Genomic DNA, 23,090 nt, shown 5'->3' with positions numbered 1-23,090 from the left:
ACACACACACACACACACGCACACGCACACGCACACACACACACACCTACACACACACACACACACACACACAAAACATTTTGATAACGTAACGATCATGACAGCCAGCCAGTCGGTGGGCTAGATATTGGGTTTACATTTTTGCCAGAGACAGAACAGAAACCAGAAAAATCCCCTTTCCTGTTCCAATTCCAAGGAGGGATGCAAAGTCCAATGGAGAAGCAGGTAAATGCTGCCAGAGTCACCTACAGAGCTATATATAGCTGGCTCTGCTACATTTGACAGGATTATCTCAACAGAGCTAAAGAGACTGAACACACTCAACTAACACTCTCTGGAAGATTATGAAGTCCTTCAGGTTTTCTGTTGCAGTGATGATCATACTTGCCCTCTTTTATATTCAAGATGGTTACACCTTCTCTACTGATAATGGGGTAAGAACATGACACGCATAAATTTCTTGCAAGACCCAACTCTTTTTCTGAAACATTGTTCTACACTGGAAATTGAAATTATAGGATCCTAACCAGGATATGGTGAAAAGAAGAGATGAAGAGATGATCTATGAGATCCCAGCGGACCACTGGAAGGTATAATAATTTCATACATCAAGCAAGATGAGTGATAAAACAAAACCGTGCTAATGGCTTGTGTTGTTCACACAGGTGGCATACAACAACAGACAGAAACGTCACACTGAACCTGGAGCTTGCCGCTTTTGCTGTTCGCAAAACTGCTGTGGCCGGGGGGATTTCTGCGGCCTCTGCTGTCAATGGTGATTTTAGGAATCATCTGCATAATCAGTTCATTCATATTAATCTTTAAATGTTTGTTCTGTCTGAAAACAATTGATTGCATTTGGTTGAGCTGATCATGCTGACATGCTCAGGACCCCCCAAAGAAATATGTCTTTGCACAACAGACACTAATAAACTGAGTAATGTGTCAAAGTGGTGTTTGAGTGGACAATTAAAAGCACAAATGACATACATTTATTTCTTGATCATCTCATAAAGAAAATGCCGTAGATGTGGTTGGAAGAGCAGAGCAACATGGCTTGTTTCAAAATGTTAATTGGGCCAAGATGTCCTAATTTGGCCATCAAGAAAAATACAAAACAAAACAAAGAAAAGAGAAAGAAATCATAAACATAATGTGAATAAATAAAATTATCTTGACTGGCACCTTAAGTAAAAAAAAAACATACAACAGATCAGTGGCATCGTTAGGTGAGTTTTAGGGGCTATTTAGCCGTGATGAAGGCTTACTTTCTCGAAAAACTCATGTTCGTCCTTTGTTCTTTTCCTCACGTTGCTTTAAGTGAGCCCAGTATTGTGAAGCTCCTGGGTGTTTACATCGTGAAGCAGTATCTTTCAATTCATTGTGAAGCCCCTGGCTTCATGATGCCACTGTGAAGCTCCTGGCTGTTTACGTGAAGATGAAGGCGGTTTTTGATGAATTTTATGCATGAATGAAAATTAAACAGGAACTGACCTCATTCACTTATAGTTGTCATCAGCAGATAATCATCACCATCATCATCATTCCTCCACCTATATTTAACTGTATTAATAAGGATGAGTGAATAAAGAGAGTACCAAGGGAGTGATATCCACTGGAAATGTGATTCTAAAGGATTTCATAGAATAAAGCTATTTGTAACGCAGTCTCGGAATCATATGGAACTCAAAATCGATATGAAATATGAAAAATGTCAGTCAAGATACATCGTATAAGACTTATTTCACTTGAAATTTTATTCAGGAGAGTAATGATTAGAAAGTGGAGAGAGACAAGAGATAAATATAAGCCAAAGTAACCTCCATCCATCCATCCATCCATTTTCTTAGCCGCTTCTCCTCACTAGGGTCGCGGGCGTGCTGAAGTCTATCCCAGCTATCATTGGGCAGGAGGTGGGGTACACCCTGAACTGGTTGCCAGCCAGTCGCAGGGCACATACAAACAAACAACCATTCGCACTCACAGTCACACCTATGGGCAATTTAGAGTCTCCAATTAATGCATGTTTTTGGGATGTGGGAGGAAACCGGAGAGCCCGGAGAAAACCCACGGAGGCACAGGGAGAACATGCAAACTCCACACAGGTGGGGCCGGGGATTGAACGCCCGCGACCCTAGTGAGGAGAAGCGGCTCAGAAAATGGATGAATGGATAAAGTGCAAAAGAAAGAGATATAGACCGCCATCTACTGCAGTGGATGTGCAATTACACTTTATTCTAGTACGGCAAATCATGTTCTTCAGGGTCTCACACGCCCCCCCTGGCATCATGCCCTGCTATTTGAAAAGCACTGCCCTAGCTGTACTTTGCTTGAGGTTAAGGTTGTCAGTTATCCACAACTGCCTCAGTCATTCCTGGAAACTGCTTACTAGTTTGAAACCGCAATAAGGGCATTTGTCAGTGTCAAAGAAAAAACATTGACTCAAATACGAAATATGTATAAATAAACGTGACTCCTAATATAAGGTTGTATTCTGGTTTTCTGTTTGGAGTGAAATTGAAACTTAAAAAAGCAGATCAGACACCAAGAGAGTATAACTCAGAGTTGATTTTGGTTTAATGCCACAGAAAACATGGCCCTGATTAACCCTTTGATACACAGCATGGGTCTAAAGTGACCCAGCAGAGTTTTTAGTTTCAGCAACTTTGGAAAAAAAGACAAACAACCATTGACACGCACAGTCACAACTAAGGATAATTTGGAGTATTCAGTTAACCTGACATGCATGCTTTTGGAATGTGGAAAGAAGCTGTATAAACCCCACACAACCATGGTGAATATATGCAAACTCCAAACAGGAGGACCTGAGCTGAGTTTTGACATATGACCTCTCGACTGTGAGGCAGATGTTCAAATTGTTTGAATCCATCCATCCATCCATTCATTTTCTTTACCGCTTATCCTCAAGAGGGTCGCGGGCTGCTGGAGCCTATCCCAGCTATCTTCGGGTAGGAGGCGGGGTACACCCTGAACTGGTTGCCAGCCAATCGCAGGGCACATAGAAACAAACAACCATTCACACTCACATTCACACCAACGGGAATTTTAGAGTCTACTACGCATGTTTTTGGGACGTGGTAGGAAACCGGAGTGCCCAGAGAAAACCCACCCAGGCACGGGGAGAACATGCAAACTCCACACAGGCGGGGCCGGGATTTGAACCCCGGTCCCCAGAACTATGAGGCAGATGTGCTAACCACCGTGCCGGCCTATTGTTTGAATAATACTCTTTTTTTTGTATCACTACTCCTCTAATGTGCACCACAGGTAAAGAAAGAATATGCCAATGTTCCTTATTATTTCATGGAAAGCAAATCAAAAGATTGTCGGTACCCCCCTACCCTCCATTGAGGACTTGCACGCTGCCATAACTAAGACAAGGGCGTGCAAAATCCTCTCGGACCCTCCGCACCCGGTCACCAGCTCTTCCAGCTCCTTCCCTCAGGTAGGCACTACCGATCAATGCAAACTAGAACTAGTAGACATTCCAACAGCTTCTTCCCTCTTGCGATCAACTTCTTAAACACCTAACCTATAATTCCATTACAATAAGATGGCAATTTTTTGACTTGAGTTCGTTGTCACATTTCTGTGGGGCCAATTATGTATTACTCGTGCATCCACTGTAGTTGTCTCGCCATGCTGCACTATTTGCATATACTGGCCACTCATGCCAGAGGAGCATCTGCTCCATTTGCACACTGATTGAGGAGTATCTGTAACATTTGCACAACCAACATTGTCCCAGATGATCGCACTACTCGTCACTTTAAACCGCATACACTCCTTGAAGTCTCAGCGCCCTTTGCACAATGGTCATTGCACCGGACTATTGCAATATTAGTCATTCGAACTGCTCTAAGTGCTAGAGGACTCTGACAAAAAACAAGTGTGCAAAAAGATGCAATGTCTTTATGTCTCCAAAGTGTTCTGTAAATTGACTGTCTGTTGTACTAGAGCGGCTCCAACTACCGGAGACAAATTCCTTGTGTGTTTTGGACATATTTGGCAAATAAAGATGATTCTGATTTCCATGATAATCATAATGAAAATGTAAAGATCTTGTTTCTGTTTAGCACAAAAGATAATTTTTAGTATGAACAAGCACAGCTTTGAACAAGCACAGCACAAGTATACACACATACACACACCTGTATGCGTTCTTAATGTGTTTGTTGAAGACATTTCACAGCAGTTTCAGATATTTAACAGCTCAGCAAAGCTCCCTTTGTACACTAGTACACAGAATTTTTGTTTTTCAGTTGTTGTAAGATTACCTTACAAAATAATTGATGGCAACCATGCAAGATAATCGGACATTTTACAGTTTAGGATACCTTAAAAGTGAGTACGGCTTTGTCAGTACTTAGTATAAGTATTGGAGAGCATGATTTAAAAAGAAAATCTGTTTTTTTCTATTAGCAAAACAGTAGAATAGAATGCAACATATTGTGGTGTTATAATGTTGAGAATAATATGTTGAGTAAACATACAGTCTTTTTGCTTCTCTCAAAGGCTGTAACATCACAATGGACAAATTCTTCACCAGTGTCCCTCCAGCTGAGAAGTTCCTCTTGGAGGATGTGAGTATTTTCCTGACTATTTGACACAATTAGCCAGACATACCACCTATCATCACCAAGTCACTGTAAATTCATAGCTTCAAGTTAGGATTCAATGGCAACACGATCATGGTGAGGTATGAGCAGAAGGTAAAAGTTGTTTTTCTTCTGAGAACCATACATGATGACAAAGAAATGGATGACAGCAGTCAGAAAGGCTACTACTATAAAAAAAACTTGGGAGTAATAAATGATCAAATGTATGGTTCTTAGAAACTGTTCAGAAGATCAGACAGCATGAAATAACCATGGGCAATTGATGCGGCTTATTTTGACTCATTTGACATTTTAAGGGGTGTGCTTATGTTGTGCATCAAAGGGTTAAAATCTGGAGGAAATTTTCCACCAATCAGGTGGAAATGCAAAGTCTATTGCAGAAACAGATAGACTACCAGTGATTATGAAATACTTGACTATAAATGGCAGTATTTGTTGCGCATCCTACACATGAGCTACTGTACAGGGCTGTGCCAGAGAAAACTTTAAGAAACTACAATTTTCTGCTTACTTAACAATTGAAGCTACTCAAGAGCGAAAAATGAAGACATTCAAGATTGCAGTTGCAGTGATCCTTTTGCTCACCTATATTTTAATACAGGAGAGCTGTGCCTCGCCATTTACTGAAGTAAGACCATGATCTTAACAATCCGTCTCAACTGTTTTGTCAGAACATTCTTAATGAAGCTGCATTTCACAAATAGGAAGAAGTAGAAGTGAGAGATGGTGAAGGTTTGGAACATTTTGAGATGCAATCAGAGCAATCAAAGGTAGGTTGAGATACAAGTAAGTGAAAGATTCAAATGCAATGAATGATGTTGAAACACCATGCTCATTTCTGTTATTTTGCACACAGATGGGTGGTTATGTCAGAGATAAACGCAGCAGGAATGAGAAAGATTGCCACTTTTGCTGTAATTGCTGTCATCGTGGGTCAACATGGTGTGGTCTCTGCTGTGAATGGTGATTCCTGGAATCTGTACTGGTACTTCTGTACTGTAATCAAGCTCTTTTATCACAATAAACCTTAATATTGAACCTGTTGTTCATGGATTATTTTTCACTAATGCGAGATGCCTTGGGTTTTTTTCATTATTGACCTCTTTGTCGATTTAAAATTTGGTGTAAATTTAATTTTGAGCACACCATTTTCAATAGTGCTTGCCCTGATTAGGGTTACGGGTGGAGGCTGTCATTTTTAGGGATTCCTACCGGGTCCCGTGGGTCCTACCAGATTCCTGCAGGACGGGAGTGAATTTCACCATGAATCACAGGACTGGACAGGAGTGGGAGCGAAGGTCATCGGGAGCGGGAACTATGAAAACAAAGTCACCAAGAATGGACGGCAGTGGAAACCAAGATGGCAGGAGTTGACAGGAGTGTAAACCATGACGGGAGTGAAACCATGATGCAGTTATATTTCATTTTATATTTAATCAAATCAATATTTGAATATTTCCCCTCAACATCGAGCTAAGCATTGCTAAACTATCCATCCATTTTCAACACCGCTTATCCTGGTTAGGGTCGCGGGACACTGGAGCCTATCCCAGCTGACTTCGGGCGATAGGCGGACTACACCCTGAACTGGTCGCCAGTCAGTCACAGGGTACATTCACACTCACATTCACACCGTCACTGAGTGGGAACTGAACCCACGCTGCCCGCACCAAAGTCAGGCGAGTGTACCACTACACCATCAGTGACTGCATTGCTAAACTAAGGGACAAATACATCTTTTGTTAATAAACTTATGTTTTGTTTGTTGATCGTTCCGAAAATTCAATATACTTATTGCAGTGACTCGGGCAGACGTACTGCAGACTTTGTACCGAGGAAGAAACACGGAGCAGGATTCAGTGGGAGTAAAAAGAAAACCCAAAAAACAAAAACAAAGTGTGTGGGTGGGGTTGAATGTGATTGGGATAATGTAAAAATTTGGTTTGGGATTGGGATCGATCTCTGTGAGAGTAGGATTTTTTTCAAAAATTTGGGATTGGGTGGGATTATTTGTTTTTTTCAACACTCACTTGGAATTGTGAGGGAGTGTGAGTAATCTCTGTGGGAGTGGGAGGGAGCAGGATTTTTTTTTTAAACAGTCATTTGGGATTGGGAGAGATTGGGATCAGAGTCAACATCTACTCCCGTGTTAGCCTCGAGTTGCGGAGATGGAGCCAATCCCAGTTGATTTTGAGAGGCAGGGTATACTGCCTGGACTGGTCATAAAGGCACATATAGACAATGTACCATTTACTCTCACATTTACACATTTGGACAAGTCAGAGTCAATTAACAATAAAATGGATGTTTTTGACGTGTAGGAAGAAGCCATGGTACCAGGATAAAAATTGTACCGCTATTACCACATTTTTGGTAACCTTTTATTGCTCAGTGATTGTTTTTTCCTCAATGTCTTTATGTCTCAAAAGTATCCTCTGTCAATTGACTGTCTGTTGTCGTACTAGAGCAGCTCCAACTACCGGAGACAAATTCCTTGTGTGTTTTTGACATACTTCGGAAATAAACATGATTCTGATTCTGAAAAAGATGATTATGATAAAACACACGCAGGCAGAGAGAAAACATTCCAACTCCACAGGGGATAATCAGACCTCTCAAATGTGTCGCAGACATTCTAACCACAAAGTCACCGTGCATCCCCCTCGACACTGATCTTTAAATCTCTGAAATACATTGTCAAACATAAAATCAAACCAGAATGATTTGTACTAGGTCTTTCTTTAAATGCTCAGCGCACAAAAGAAGCTCTCACAGTGCAACACGTGCTACAATAGCCCCTGCTTTGTTTCCTACTTTACCAAGGGAACTCATTCATTGTTCTACTTACAATGGTCTCCAAATGGACGTATTATGTGTCAGCGAATTTCCCCATATTCGTGTCAAAATGTGTCGTGTTGCATCGCCTGTAAATTGGATGGATTTACAAATGCAATCTAAACTACATAACCGCTATTTGTACAGAGAAACAATATCATACAGGGTTTGGAGAAGATAATCAAAACATGAGGCTAGTTGTGGGCCTGGATGTTGTTTCTGAGAGGCCAAATTACTGGATAATCACTGGGAATATTTCATATGGTGGCTTTAGTAGCAATTAGCCTGTCATACATGTGGTAATTTGTTAAAAATAAAGTTGGTAGGGACCCAGAATGAGGTAGGAAAGCGAGGACAGACATAAATTGAAGTGTAAAGAAGGACAGATGGGATCAGTGACCAAGATCGGGCGAGACTGGTTGATGGGTATGTGCTTGCTCCGGACTTGTTTGGGGCGAGTATTGATAGAAATGAAACAGACTATGGAAACGCAAGCCAAAACAAATATGGCAAGAGAAATTCACATAGTACTTTATGGGTCTGCTATGTTCATATTTACATGACATGCTAGTTTGAGTGTAATTCCATCTGAAAGTTCTGTACCTGTTCAGAAACAGAAACTGTTAAATTGCAGTTCTTATGACCTGGGAAATAGCTGTGCTATTAACACTTTGTTTGTAACCCCTGTTCTCACTCAGTGATGGTGTGAATGTGAGTGTGAATAGTTGTCTAACTCATACGTGTCATGTGATTTACTGGCCACCTGTCCAGGTGTATTCCACCTTTTGTCCCAAGACAGCTGGAATAGGCTGCATCTCGTCGTAATCCTGAATAGACTAATCAGTGCAGAGAATGGAGTCCCTAGAAAGAAAGAAAGATCTGACCTATTCCAGAACAACATCTTATTTGGAATGCCTTTGATTTTATACCAAAAAAATGTGTCAGTAAAGCTGCCCAGAAATGTGAGATCCCTGCATGTCTTATGTTAGGTTAGGTATAGTTCATATTTTACTGATCCTGTAGGATGCTGTTGGAAAACCTGGAATGCAGTAGCAGAAATGGCAATTACAAAACATCACAAACATTCTATCGCAAACAAATAGGTATTATGTACTGTCACCAGTCAGAGACAAAATTTAAAATGAATTTCTTGGTGTAATATACAAACAGTTAAGTGACCTTAGTGTGCAAAGGCAATAACATAGGTAGCTTCAGTTCTCAGGGGTTGGTGCCCCTCCAAATCAGGGAAGAAATGCAGTCATATTGCTTCTGGAAGGAAATATTTCCTTCCTTTATCCATTGAGGAGGAGATAGAAATAACATGCTCCTCTGTCTCATAGCTGTGTCCACACTAGGCACCTGAGCACTGGCCCTCGTGTACTCTATAGCAGAATATTGTGTCCTTGCTTGAATCAGATCATCCCCTACACACCAGATGCACAACCAGCTCAACACCACTCCCCTGGCTCCCTGCTCCACCTCGTGCCCAGATCTACAACTCTTGAACACGAATTTGTGCATCCAGCTATGTTAAAGTATTCCTAGCCTTAGCATTTTTCATATTTTTGACTCTGCCTTGTTACTTTGCTCCCAGACTATTTCACGAGCACTCCTTGTTTACCTGCCTGCCTCTCTGCCTACCTGCCTTGCACCCTGCACCTGTTGAATTGGAACACAGCCATTGAGTCCATTCACGACCCGGAATTTCGCACCCCTGTATCACTACAATGTCCATGACCCCCCTCTAAAATAAATTACATCTGCCACCTTGCCTCCAGCCTCTGCATTTGGGTCCTGTCCCCTGGAAGAGTGGGGACACATGTTGGAGGTAGCAGTACAGCCGATCGGCCAAGCATTTTGAACTCCGGACAAGCTAGGTGGGCACTCTTCTTTGATCGTTTCACATCGGCCAGGGTCGCAAAATGCTAAACCTGATGCACTTTCATGTAAGCACTGACATGAAGCACCTGAGAGTGCTCAGCTGGATCCTGAACCCAATCTGTTCCCCACCTGTTTGTTTGGCATCACTTACCTAAAATATAGAGTATGTTCTCAAGAGGGCTCAGGGGGAACAATCTGACCCTGGTGGGGGTCCCAGGAAGCTGGGAACCATCTCAGTGCGTTCCCAGGTACTGCAATGGGGCCATTCTTCTCCCTTGAGATATCACCCTGGAATCTGCAGAACTTTGGCATTCCTCAACCAATGCTTCTGGTGGCCCTCTATGGAGGATGACACAAGCGCATTTGTTTCCTCTTGTACAGTGTGTGCTCAAAATTAAACTTACACCAAACCCAGCTCTGGCTTGCTTCCCCCGCTTCCTATTCCCAGATGCCCCTGTCACACATCGCCCTGGATTTTGTCACCGGCCTCCCTCTTTCAAGATGTAACACAGTAATCCTCACTATTGATAACAGGTTTTCCAAGGCCGCTCACTTCCTCGCACAACCCAAACTTAATTTACCATTTAACGCATTTTACGCATGGAACTGTAAACATCTTTCAAGTTGGATCTGGTTTACGTATGTGTCCTCCAACAACTTGTGGACCACGCTAAGGAAGGGTATATTATCACAGAAATATCCATCCATCCATCAATCCATCCATTTTCTGAGCCGCTTCTCCTCACTAGGGTCGCCGGCGTGCTGGAGCCTATTCCAGCTATCATTGGGCACGAGGAGGGGTACACCCTGAACTGTTTGCCAGCCAATCGCAGGGCACATAGAAACAAACAACAATTCGCACTCACAGTCACACCTACGGGCAATTTAGAGTTGTCAATTAACCTACCATGCATGTTTTTGGGATGTGGGAGGAAAGCGAAGTGCCCGGAGAAAACCCATGCAGGCACGGGGAGACCATGCAAACTCCACACAGGTGGGGCCGGGGATTGAACCCCGCTCCTCAGAACTGTGAGGCAGACACTCTAACCAGTTGGACACCATGCTCACAGAAATAATTATTAGCAATTTGTCTGTACGGTCCATTACCATTTCCTTATTTGTTGTTATTAGAGATTGAAAATAATATACAGTCTATTAATGTAGACATGATCAACAACATTTTTGGATGACAAATGGTAATTAAAGCAACATGGAGTGGTAGAGAATGAGTAATGAATTCAACATCACATTTCAAATTTGGAAGGAGCAATTGTTAAGTACTTCTGTACTTCAACAAAGAAAATATTATTTTGTCTTCCACAAAGTCACTTAAAATGCTTTAAGAATGTTTATGATTAATAAACACAGAACTCAAGCTAAATGAAATGCTCCACATGTTCCAAAAATAGTGAGCAAATGCTGCCTGTAGTCGTTATGTGAAGTCACCTAAGCACATCATCACCAAATCGCTGCATGTTCCTGTATGTTTACACAGTGGTGAACTTGTATGACAGCTAAAAATTTTTGTTAAAACCTTGCCTGTACATATAATAAAGGTTTTTTGATAGTAACAGTTTGACCCTGTGAATTAATTAAACTACGTTAACAAACAAAATGAAAAATTGTGTTGTGTGTTATTGAATTAGATTTTTTGTATTAACACAAGACTAAGTTCTGATGTTTTGACAGATTTATTTCCAAAGTGTAACAACCCCTGAACATGTGCGCCCTTGTTGTAGCTTGTTCTCAGACGCAAAGTTGTGCGTCATACATGTAATAAAACTTGATTTACATGTTCCGGGTCGATTTTGCTTTTGGTTTGCTTTGCTTGTGCCATGGACAACATGGCTCAGAATCAAAACCAGAGAAAATCCCCTTGCCAGTGCCAAACATCAGTCAAGCAGGGATGCAAAACTAATTTAAGAAGAAGGTAAAGAATTGTGAAATGAGGAACAGTTGCCTTGGTATCCATAAATATGAGCATTTGTTGTAGTTACTGTATTGAGACACATAAGAGCAGAATAAATGAAAAGATGCTGCCCACTCAATGACAAAAACAAAACAAAAAAAAACACCCCACTGTACATTTAGGCTTTTCGTGAGTGAGTGAATTTCCAGTACTCAACATGGTGACTTTTATTTTCTTTTAGTAAAGCCATGCTTCCTCATTTATCCATCCATTTTCTGAGGGTCACTAGGGTCAATTTAGAGTCCCCAATTAATGCATGTTTTTTTTGGGATGTGGGAGGAAACCGGAGTGCCCGGAGAAAACCCACACAGGCACGGGGAGAACATGCAAACTCCACACAGGCGGGACCGGGGATTGAACCCCGCTCCTCAGAACTGTGAGGCTGACGCTCTAACCAGTCGGCCACCGTGCCACCCCTCCTCATTTATTTTATTCTAATTAATATATTGTTCAGTTGTTGCTATTTATCCCTTATAATTATTATATGTAATATTAACCCCAGGGGGATCACACTCCTCAGCCTCCCTGGTACAATCTATTCAGGGGTGGTGGAGAGGAGGGTCCGTCGGGAAGTCAAATCTCAGATTCAGGAGGAGCACTTTGGTTTTCGTCCTGGCCGTGGAACAGTGGACCAGTGGACCAGCTCTTCGTCCTCAGCAGGGTCCTCGAGGGTGCATGGGAGTTCGCCCAACCAGTCTACATGTTCGACCGTGTATTGTGGGGGTGCTTCGGGAATACGTGGTACCGAACACCCTGATACGGGCTGTTCGGTCCCTGTACGACCGGTGTCAGAGTTTGGTCTGCATTGCCGGCAGTAAGTCTCGTTTCCGGTGTTGGACTCCGCCGAGTCTGCCCTTTGTCACCGATTCTGTTCATTACCTTTATGGACAGAATTTCTAGGCACAGCCGAGGCCGAGAGGGGGTCCGGTTTGGTGGCCTCAGTATTGCATCTCTGCTTTTTGCAGATGATGTGGTTCTGTTGGCTTCATCAAGCCATGATCTCCAACTCTCACTGGAGAGGTTTGCAGCCGGGTGTGAAGCGGCTGGGAAGAAAATTAGCACCTCCAAATCTGAGACCATGGTTCTCAGTCGGAAAAGAGTGGTGTGCCCTCTCCAATATCTGGGGTCTTGTTCACAAGTGAGGAAAGAATGGAACGGGAGCTCCACAGGTGGATCAGTGCAGTGTCTGCAGTGATGCGGACTTTGAATCGGTCCGTTGTGGTGAAGAAGAAGCTAAACCGAAAGGCGAAGCTCTCTATTTACCGGTCGATCTATGTTCCTATCCTTAAATATGGTCACGAGCTGTGGGTCGAAAGAACAAGATCCCGGATACAAGCGGCAGAAATGAGTTTCCTCCGCAGGGTGTCCGGGCTCTCCCTTAGAGATAGGGTGAGAAGCTCGGTTATCCGGGAGGAGCTCACAGTAGAGCCGCTGCTCCTCCGCATTGAGAAGAGCCAGATGAGGTGGCTCGGGCATCTGTTTACGATGCCTCCTGGACGACTGCCTGGTGGTGTTCCGGGCACGTCCCAACAGAAGGAGACACCGGGGACGACCCAGGACAGACTGGAGAGACTACATCTCTTGGCTTGCCTGGGAACATCTGAGGATCCCTTCGGAAGAGCTGGAGGATGTGGCTGGGGAGAGGAAAGTCTGGGCTTCCCTGCTAAAGCTACTGCCCCTGCGACTTGACCTCGGGTAAGCGGAAGAAAATGAATGAATGAATGAATATTTCAACATATTCCGTCACACCCCTACATTGTTGCAAGTAAAAATATTGATGCTGACAATACTGTTGGATGTTTGTTGTGTTCGACTATGGAAAAGTCCAATACTACAAACTTTTTAACAAAGTAAAATATGGAGCAATAAATTGGAAAAAAAAGTTGTGAAGACTAAATACTATATTTATTTTTTCAGTATTTATATGTCTGGGAGTTCATTCAGAAGTGAAACATAAATAGTATAGAACCTATTCAATAAATAGGAAAGAGGGTCATGTGACATTTGTGATGAAATGAACAATGTTACGCAATCCCACATATCACTGTTCTTCATTTTGTCAACTTCAGTTAACACCTTGCTGCGCCACGAACTTGATGGTAAGTGAGCACAACAGCATGTCAACAAACAGGAGCATGTCGGACCACTAATGTAGTGACATCTGCCTCACAAAAAGCAAGGGTGATATACAACTGTTGGAGTGGTGTGACATGGCTTACCATTATGGGCAGTACAGGGGTGGTTTCTGATATGGGTGATCTGGGCAGCCGTCCAGGGCGGCATTCCGTGGAGGCCAGCCCCCCCCCCCCAAATGTGGATTAAACTACTGCACAATAAGTATTCAACAGGGATTAGAGAATACAAAAACATGCTTCTCCTTAGGAGATGTCCACATCTCACTGGGGAAGAACGCCTTAATTTCCAAATATCTCCACGGACGCTATTTCACATTTAAAGTACGACATATTTCCCAGATGGATTTCAATGGCATTGACATGTCTCAGAAAAACTCCACATTCCGGGAATTCTACCCACCTGCAGGCTTCAATGAGTCCAGCCTCTCAAGCCGTTACGCGCAAACCAGTTGGGTGTTTCAGAAGTCATTACTGGAGAATCCGCGTATCTTGCCTAGTCAGGCACGTAAAATACAGACTTATGCACCATCGGGCAAATATGAATAGATCTCCTGAAACGTGTGTGTGTGTGAATATATAATATATAATATATATATATATATATTGAGAGAGAGCGAGAGAGAGAGAGAGAGAGAGTGAGTGAGTGAGTGAGTGAGTGAGTGAGTGAGTGAGTGAGTCCTCGGATGCAGGTCTGGAAACAATGGGTCCCAGCCCAGGAACAATGATTCCCTGCAACTTATCATCACGGCGTGCAGATACAGTAATCCTCCACTATGTGACGGTTGTTGCTTCGCGGTCCTGCTATATTGCAAATTTTTATTTGAACAATTGGTATAATATTTTCGTGTTATCCATTGCTCTTGCTCTCTCTCAATATATTATGTTTAAGCCTGCCACGATCGCAAATTTTTTAGGACGATATATTTTTCTAAAAACTATAATGATAAACAATAGTATCATTGTTTTATTTTATGCCACTGATATAATGATATTATAGAGCATAATAATTTAAAGTACATATTTTTTAAGATCAATTAACTTTAAATTTTAAAGAAAATTTAACATTGACATTCTAATTCAGAATAATAAATTAAATATCTTATATAAAGACTCAGGGTCTGTTCGCAAAAATTGAACTGAAACAAATATTAAACATTTGGCACATACTGTATATCATTAACCCAATAAAGAGGCCCAAAAAATGTCTCAAAGCCTGCCAAATTTGAATTAAAAAAAAACCCACCTTACTTGTGCTCAAAAGCATTTGGACTTTGTCACTGTTTTTAAATCAGATGCCATACATTATAATATCCATCCATCCATCCATCCATCCATCGATCCATCCATCCATCCATCCATCCATCCATTTTCTTAGCCGCTTCTCCTCACTAGGGTTGCAGGCATGCTGGACCCTATACCAACTATCTTCGGGCGAGAGGCGGCAATTCAGAGAAGCTCCTTTTATACCAAATCATGGCACCCACCTGTTCCCAATTAGCCTGTTCACCTGTGGGAGAACAGGCTAATTGTAATAATTAAAACAGGTGCTTGATGAGCATTCCTCAACTTTCTGTCTTTTTTGCCACCTGACCTGTTTAACACAACCTCCCATCTTCATTGGAATTTGGGTTGTAGTATTATTAATATTTGTTGTTAAAATGACTGGAAAGGACTCGAAACTCAAAGTGTAGGACTTACAATTTGACTGTGAACTTGCTTGTCTTGCCTTGGGTCTTGACTCGGAACCTGAGGGTAAAGACTTGAGACTTGTGACTTGCAAAGCCATGACTTGGTTCCACCACTGTAGTTACGAACTCCAAGTCACGAGATGATCGCAATTTCATCAAGTCCTTCTTATCATATGCTAATTTACAATGATTATCGACTATTTTTAGTGTCGTAGGCAAAGAATTTTGGTCAAAATATCCATGACTATCACAAGCCAATGCAACAGCAGTAATTGGCAACCAGCGCGACATTGAATGAGGCGGCATTTGTTGCCGGTCCAGTTTTTTCATTAACAGACCGATCAGTGCAATGTCATTTTTGCCCAATATCCAATATTATTGGTACTGATAGTTATTGTGCATCCCTAAATATAATCATCATATTGAAAAGTTTTAGTGATCAATACTATTGTCACCCGTATATTACAAATATGCTACATCATAAAAAGAAACAAACAAGAAACTCTGGTCATGCTTTGATGACGGATTGCTGAACTCAAAGCTCTCGTACTCGTGGTGTTCAGTGAAGGCCTCCAGAGGCTTCTCTGCTGGACTAAACACTATCGACCTACATTTACAACTTCATTACATTATTAATTAATTCTTGTTCATATTTATTATAATATATATAAAATATATTATATATATATATATATATATATATTATATGTATTATTTTTATTTCCAACAGTTTTTTATCTTAATTTCATTGTGTTTGTCTTTGCTGCCCAGCTTCCAGTCGTGTGTGGATGAATTTTTTTGCGGGTCCAATCAGACTCAAGCTTCTAGGTGTTGCCATGTCAATATAATCTGCCCAGGGCCATGTTGTAAATGCTGGCTCGTGCCACATACAGTAGACACAATGGCAATGGCTGTTTATTTTATTTTTTTCAACCAAGCAGGTTTGCTTCAATAAACAGGGCTACCGAGAGAAGGCCCTGATTGATTTCGTCATTTGGCCGTCCTCGATTGGTTGATTAGCACAGAAGCTGCCCAAAATGGCCGACGGAACAGGAGGAGAAATTGACTTGGTGACCAACATTATATAATATAAAAAAAAAAAATGATGGATTTTTCAAGAAAAACAGGACATTGCAAGGATAGAGTAGGTCGACCGACACCGTTGCTGGTTGTCTGGATTTTACTCAGTCAAGGATTTATTTTGAACTTTCAGAGCACTGCACAATTAGCTGTATTATACAGCGAGTTTACAGGCATAAGCATGGTATTTACATCTCGCATAACTCAGGACAGAGCACCTTTTGTTTGAAGCCACCCACTTTTTAAGTGAGCAAAAATACTGGAACAGACATGATTAAATTAACTTAAAGAGAATAACATTTAATATTTGGTGGCATAGCCCTTACTTGCAATAACTGCATCAAGTCTGCGACCCATTGACTTCACCAGACTGTTGCATTCTTCATTTGAAATGCTTTTCCAGGCTTTGCCAGAGGCAGTACAATCAAATGTTACTTCCATTAGATGGTAGAAGTTACACTAAACCTGTGTATCCTCCTGTTGCCTTTCATACAACCCAGTAAGTCATGGCATTCTGCGAACATACTGTCTGAACATACGTGCTTGGTGTTCAATTAGACAGGCCCAAATTTCACACAAGGTAAGTCCATTTGTGAGGCAAATCATAATTTTAATGTATGTGTCTGGTGTTAAATGAGATTTGTCTTCTGTAAAATTGGGTGCCTTTATTCAATAAAGGTCGGAAACACGTATTGACGTATTGATTCAACTAGGTAGAAAACAATGTGCAACACTTTATTTCTATAAATATCTTCAAGTGTTCATGCAAATGAACACTTTCACAGCATTACTAGGAAATCACAATATGTCATACCTGGTCAGCAATTTCTAGAAGAGTATAATTCCCATCATCAGACAAAGAGCATTGTAATCTTTCATTCAGCCTATACGAGTACATTGAAGTTGTGATGAAGCAACATAGGCCAAAGTGAGAATAAACAACACCACCTTTAGTACAGTCCTTCATCAAATAACCTCTAGTGTACTTCCCATCACACAGACACTTTTCTGGATGTCGGGTTAGCACATTGACCCGGGAATGAAGCAACAGGGGTCAAAGTGAATATAAATAGCAGTGTATTTGATAACTCGTCCGACACAATCAACAGGATCAGGAAAGGTCGTCTTGCTTTGCTCTTGCAGTAGACCAACTTGAAACAGTCAAAAATGAAGATTCTCAATATTGCACTTGCAGTGGCCATTATGTTGGTCTTTATTTGTCTTCAGGAGAACTCAGGCATCCCAGTCAGTGTAGTGAGTAATAACTTGATGAACATAACGGTTTCGATGTATAGATTCTTACGGTGAACATGCTTAAATCATGAACAGACACAAGAACTGGAGGTGATGACCAACGACAATCCAGTTGCTGCGTACGACGAGAAATTTGAGGAGTCCTGGAAGGTCTGTGAACTAACTTGGATAGTTTTTTCTGTAACCTGTTAGTTTGTGCAAAAACATGATTATGCTAGAGTCTTTTGTCACACAGATGTCGTATACCAACAGACACAAGCGTGACGTCAAATGCCGCTTCTGCTGTGGCTGCTGCAGACCCTGAGTCTGTGAAGTTTGCTGCAGGTTCTGAGCAGCTCTGCACCAACCAACATGAAATGAGAATACAGGCTTTATTTTGGCTCAATTTAAAAGAAATAGATTTTGTTGCATTATTCACATAAGATGGTAAATATATGTAATTGTACAATCCATAAAGAACTACTTTAATTTTACTTTTGATGTTGTTTTGTCCATCCATCCATCCATTTTCTGAGCAGCTTATCCTCACTAGGGTCGCGGGCGTGCTGGAGCCTATCCCAGCTGTCATCAGGCAGGAGGCGGGGTACACCCTGAACTGGTTGCCAGCCAATCGCAGGGCACATACAAACAAACAACCATTCGCACTCACATGCACACCTACGGGCAATTTAGAGTCTCCAATTTATGCATGTTTTTGGGATGTGGGAGGAAACCGGAGTGCCCGGAGAAAACCCACGCAGGCACGGGGAGAACATGCAAACACCACACAGTCGGGGCCGGGGATTGAACCCGGGTCCTCAGAACTGTGAGGCTGACGCTCTTACCAGTCGGCCACCGTGCCACATGTTGTTTTGTTGATTAATGTATTTATTTAATTAATTTAATGTATTAAATTGCAAATCATAACGTATGGTAAAGAGAGGATGCTAAATACCTTTTTGTTTGTGGGACAGGAGTGATGCTTGAATCGTAACTCAAACAGCAATTTCTAAAGTATATTTTAAAAAAAAAATACTGGGTTGTTGTAATTTTGCTTGTTGGTTTGTCCATCCGGTGCGGCACGGTGAACGACTGGTTAGCACATCTGCCTCACTGTTCTGAGGACCCGGGTTCAAATCCGGCCTCGCCTGTGTGGAGTATGCATGTTCTCCCCGTGCCTGCGTGGGTTTTCTACTACGGTTTTTCTACTACGGTTTCCTTCCACATCCCAAAAACATGCATGCGAGGTTAACTGAGGACACTAACTTGCCGTTAGGTGTGAACGTGAGTGTTTATATCTGCCCTTCGATTGGCTGGCGACCATTTCAGGGTGTACCCTGTGCGCCTCTCACCCAGAGTAAGCTGGAAGAGGCCCAGCATGCCCATGAGCCTAGTGAGGATAAGCGGTAGAAAGAATGGATGAATAGTTTGGCTGTACAGTATGTTCATAAGCCTGCTACTTTTTGGTTTGTGGGGAATAACGCAAGACATTATTACACTCTAAAAATGGCTGGGTCAAAAACAACCCAAAATGGGTTATTTGAGTAACCCAATGCATTGCTAAAGTTGGACCAACGAGTGATTATTTTAGACCAGCAGTTCTGGGTTAGGGGGTTTGACCCTAGGTGTTAGGTTGGGGCTGTCTACCCCAAAATGGGTCGAACGCGACCCTGCCCTTGGGTCGTATGTGACTCTGCTGTTGGGTCGACTTTGACCCCGCCATTGGGTCAAATGCGACACTGCTGTGGGGTAGAATTTGATCTTGCCGTTGTATTAAATGTGAAACAAATTTAAATGTGAAACAAAAAGTGGTCTAAAACATAATAAATACAAATTAATGATTATTCCTACTGTTTTCCCCACATAGTCCCACATTGATGCATCATACATAACCAGCCCAAACTGTTTCTACTGGAAAAGTGTTTTCTAGTGAGCATTACTAATATCCACCCATCCATCCATCCATGCATTTTCAAAACCGCTTATCCCCACTTGCTTCGCGGTGTTGCTGGAGCCTACCCCAGCTGACTTTGGGCAAGAGGCGGGTTACACCCTGAATTGGTTGCCAGCTATTTGTATTGAACTTTTCCACAAATAATAAATGTATTGTCTTATATTAATATGACTTTTGTACTTGCTGTTCCACTTGGCTCCAAATCACAGCTGAATGAAATAAATGCAATCAAACAAAACTGGCGACTTCAAGAATTCGGGTATTCTCAAACCAATGGTGGTGTACCTGTAACCCAATGCAGTTGATCAATCTCAGAACCATCACCTTATACCAATAGCTGGGTTGTGAAATAAATGCATTTTGTGTTGTGTTGTGGGCAGGGCATCTCTTACCCAACAGATGGGTTAGTAGTTGGCTCTAATTTTGATCCAATGTTAGTTCAAATTGACCAAACCGCTGACCCAGCTATGCCAAACCAACAGTTGAGTTACAAGTTCGAACCAGCATTTTTTAGTGAGTGATAGTTCCAGAATGGCCTCTGTTGCTTCTCCATTACAACAGGCACCAATCAGAAGTGGGAGAGATTAAGGGGGGATCAAGAAGAAGGTGACGCGCTCATTTCTTGTCGCACCTTCCATCTCTTGCTGTATTTCATCATCTGCCAATGTGGACAAAGTCGACCACGGAACTAAAACTGCTACAAGCGAGCCGCACACTGCGTGACGTGGTCGAACCCGACTGGACCAGACCATCGTGTAAGGTTGCCGCCCCAACGCCGCACATGAGCGATTCACAAGTGGCTACCCAGCAAGCCTGTATAGGCGTTTGATGCTGTGTATTCAGTATCCTGTAGTTTATCACATTCCTTAAACCATAAAAAGATAGATTAATAGTTCAGGATGAAGCAGGTTGCTGAAGAGAGAGGGTGTTGGCGAGAATAAAAGCGAGAGTGTAGATATTTGAAAGCAGGCCCGTTGGCTCCATTCATCCGTTCACGTACATTCAGGTCTTAAGCTTCGCTTTTTCATCCACAGGCAAATTATACATTATGAATATAGTTAAGTATTGATGTAAAACACAATATTTGATGCTTCATATACTATTCATATGGCTTAAGGTGGCGCGGATCACGAAACCCGGAAACATGTTTTCCCCGTGAGGGAAAGCTTATCTGTGTTTTGATTGGCTGTAAGCTGCGATGTTAAGATGGCTGTTAAAATTTTGAATCACAGCAAAACCATTGGCAGACTTATCGGCCACTCATGAAAACAGTCGCCAAACCACGCACACTGCGTGACAGTTCAGTTCGGTTCGGAGACATCGGTAAGTGAGCGGCAGCCTTTAGACGCCATGGCTGTAAAAGGGACAAGTCAAAGCGCTTAAAGAAATGCCTCCACCTGTCAGCCAATCAGATGACAGTCACGTCACGGCCCTCCTCAGCCTGCGTTTTAGAACCAGGTCAGAAGAGGTTCTGAGGAACGGTGCCATTGTCACCACCGGCCTCGAAAAGGTGTAATGGAAAAGCTACCACACGGCGGAACCAGGCTGGTTGGTGGTAGAACTGGTACAATAGTAAGGTTTTGCATAACCCTGCTGACTAACAAACAAACCTAAAAAGAAAACAGCACTGTATTTCATACAGTACCTTACTTGATTGGTGGTAATCAGACACATGTATGAACTACACAGTAAATAGTCTATTGCAACAACTTAAGCAGTTTATAATGCTGTTATACAATACTAACAAGCTTTTTGAAAGAAATGGTAACAAGTCATCAGACAGGCCATTCAGTGTAAAAACTAAGTCATGAGAATCAAATGCGTAAGAAAGGAAAGAAGAGAATACTCAAATCACTTTTTTAAATTTTTATTTATTTATTTTTTTGGGAGGAAATTCCCACACTGAAGAACACATCATAATGTTGGAATGTTTGTTGAGTGTTCCAAGCTAGAACTTTGAAAACATTGATAACAGCAATGAGTCAACAAGTTCCCAGTGAATAGAAACTACAAACACCAGTACACTTTACACATTCAAGTCATCTGAAAGGGGAGAATTCATCAAAATCAGTAGAAATTATGATTGCCTATTTTAGCTGACCATTATTTATTAAAAGTAAAAACATAAGAATAAACATTACTATAACTGTGAGCATTGCTGTTTCGTAATTGTAGAAGAGTCCTTCACCAATATGTGCCCAGTTGCTTCACAGAAAGAAATGGAAAGTACAGTATCTTTTTGTTAGTCTTTGGAATATTGTGAGATAATTGTAAAACATTTAAACTTAAAACAAAAATTGTTGCTGCGCATAGAATGCCGCGGAGACCATCTCTCGTGATTGGTCCATTTTAGTCACATGCTGTGATGACGTACTCAGCGTGCCCCTTGGTTCTACATACCATCTACGCCGCCACCTTCTTGATTGATTTTGCAGCATAATTAAACGTATGATCTGGTCATCTAGGTCCATTTGTTCTAGCAGACACTGTTCCACGGTCACCATTGTTGTTGCTTTGTTCCTTGTTACGGAAAGGTAAGTAAAAACGGCTACAGGAAATGGCCAAAAAATGCAGAGGTAAATCCACCCTGTGGCGCCCTAGCCAATACCAGCCGTAGCGACACCCCCGACTTGGAGGAAAACAGCAGTAAATTTTCAAAACTTGGTGCGTGGGTTGCGCTCGCGTATAAAGGCAGGCTGCGTGCGGGATAGCCGCAGTGACGTCAGCGCGGTTGCTGCACGCGCGAGTATAAAGAAGCCTTTACAGTATCTTTTTGTTTGTTCAGGATTAGCGTCACTTGACGCTTGACAACAAGACATGCAGGACATTTTTGCCAGTCCGTCCGAAGCTCTTTCGTCTTCTCCTGCTTTTCATGTCACAACTCCGGACCTCAGCTGTATGTCAACGGCGATTGATGTCCGTAGGCAGATAAGGAAGGAAGGAGGCAGAGAGAAAGGCAGCAGCATTACGATGCTCATTTATTATCAAGTTCAAAAAGTTCAAACCACATCGATGGGTCACTTGCAAGTTCACTTACACACACAAGAAATGAGATAAAGATCAATAAAAGCAATAAAAACATAGGGAGGAGAGGATTGTTCCTCAGCATACGTGGCCGCCCATACAGCTGTTGGCAGCCAAAGCGCTCTTCGAAAAGAGGTAGGCGTTTTTTTTTTTGTTTGGTTTTTTTTTGCGGCAATTTTTATTTTTGTTTTCATTTGCACAGTAATTATTGTCTGATTATTTTATGTTACAGAAACGCAAAATAATATTTTTAATGAGCTTTTTACAACCGCGCTCCACCCATATTGCTCGGTAAAATGCCTCATTTCCATGCTGTCATTTCCACAATGTCATTTGTGGTGTCCCACGAACTGGGTCAGCACGGGACTGTATATGGTAGACACAAATTATTATTATTTTTTTAAATCTCATTTTGAAAAAAACACCAAGATGTTAGAGGAGCTGACAGGCTTAATCAGAATTCCATCATCTCCTCTAGTACTGTCTTGGGTGAAAATGACTCTTTTTAAACAAAAAATAGTTTTGGATTGCAGGTTTATGGAGACAAGCGAAAATTTCATTTCTAATACTACACAGCAGAATTACTTTTTTGAAATAGATGACCTGTAGTGCCCTTGTTTTAAATGTTCCTATTATTTCATAATGTTGATC

The 23,090-nt window shown here is 41.9% G+C and overlaps 2 protein-coding genes across 2 annotated transcripts; both read left to right on the top strand.

Moving 5' to 3' along the window:
- The first annotated feature begins 315 nt into the window (after nucleotides 1–315).
- Nucleotides 316–5,678, top strand: LOC133401917 (uncharacterized). Its single transcript, XM_061675448.1, has 7 exons — nucleotides 316–434; nucleotides 519–590; nucleotides 666–768; nucleotides 4,537–4,604; nucleotides 5,095–5,268; nucleotides 5,345–5,410; nucleotides 5,497–5,678. The coding sequence occupies exons 1-7, from the start codon at nucleotides 345–347 to the stop codon at nucleotides 5,605–5,607; spliced, it is 684 nt and encodes a 227-aa protein (XP_061531432.1). The 5' UTR covers nucleotides 316–344; the 3' UTR covers nucleotides 5,608–5,678.
- An 11,717-nt stretch (nucleotides 5,679–17,395) lies between these two features.
- Nucleotides 17,396–17,786, top strand: LOC133401995 (hepcidin-like). Its single transcript, XM_061675537.1, has 3 exons — nucleotides 17,396–17,482; nucleotides 17,558–17,632; nucleotides 17,718–17,786. The coding sequence occupies exons 1-3, from the start codon at nucleotides 17,396–17,398 to the stop codon at nucleotides 17,784–17,786; spliced, it is 231 nt and encodes a 76-aa protein (XP_061531521.1).
- The last annotated feature ends 5,304 nt before the right edge of the window (nucleotides 17,787–23,090 follow it).

The sequence above is a fragment of the Phycodurus eques genome, chromosome 4 (assembly GCF_024500275.1).
Source record: "Phycodurus eques isolate BA_2022a chromosome 4, UOR_Pequ_1.1, whole genome shotgun sequence".
Classification (NCBI taxonomy): domain Eukaryota; kingdom Metazoa; phylum Chordata; class Actinopteri; order Syngnathiformes; family Syngnathidae; genus Phycodurus; species Phycodurus eques.
The sequence above is the reverse complement of the archived record's forward strand: the minus strand, read 5'-3'. Positions and strand labels throughout refer to the sequence as shown.

What these genes read in the sequence shown, in the direction of transcription:
- LOC133401995 (XM_061675537.1), top strand. Translation starts at nt 17,396, where the DNA reads ATGAAGATTCTCAATATTGCACTTGCAGTGGCCATTATGTTGGTCTTT. An exon ending in CAGGCATCCCAGTCAGTGTA is followed by an intron (nt 17,483 to 17,557) that starts GTGAGTAATAAC and finishes AATCATGAACAG; the next exon opens with ACACAAGAACTGGAGGTGAT. An exon ending in AATTTGAGGAGTCCTGGAAG is followed by an intron (nt 17,633 to 17,717) that starts GTCTGTGAACTA and finishes TTTGTCACACAG; the next exon opens with ATGTCGTATACCAACAGACA.
- LOC133401917 (XM_061675448.1), top strand. Translation starts at nt 345, where the DNA reads ATGAAGTCCTTCAGGTTTTCTGTTGCAGTGATGATCATACTTGCCCTC. An exon ending in GGATTTCTGCGGCCTCTGCT is followed by an intron (nt 769 to 4,536) that starts GTCAATGGTGAT and finishes CTTCTCTCAAAG; the next exon opens with GCTGTAACATCACAATGGAC. An exon ending in GTGCCTCGCCATTTACTGAA is followed by an intron (nt 5,269 to 5,344) that starts GTAAGACCATGA and finishes TTTCACAAATAG; the next exon opens with GAAGAAGTAGAAGTGAGAGA.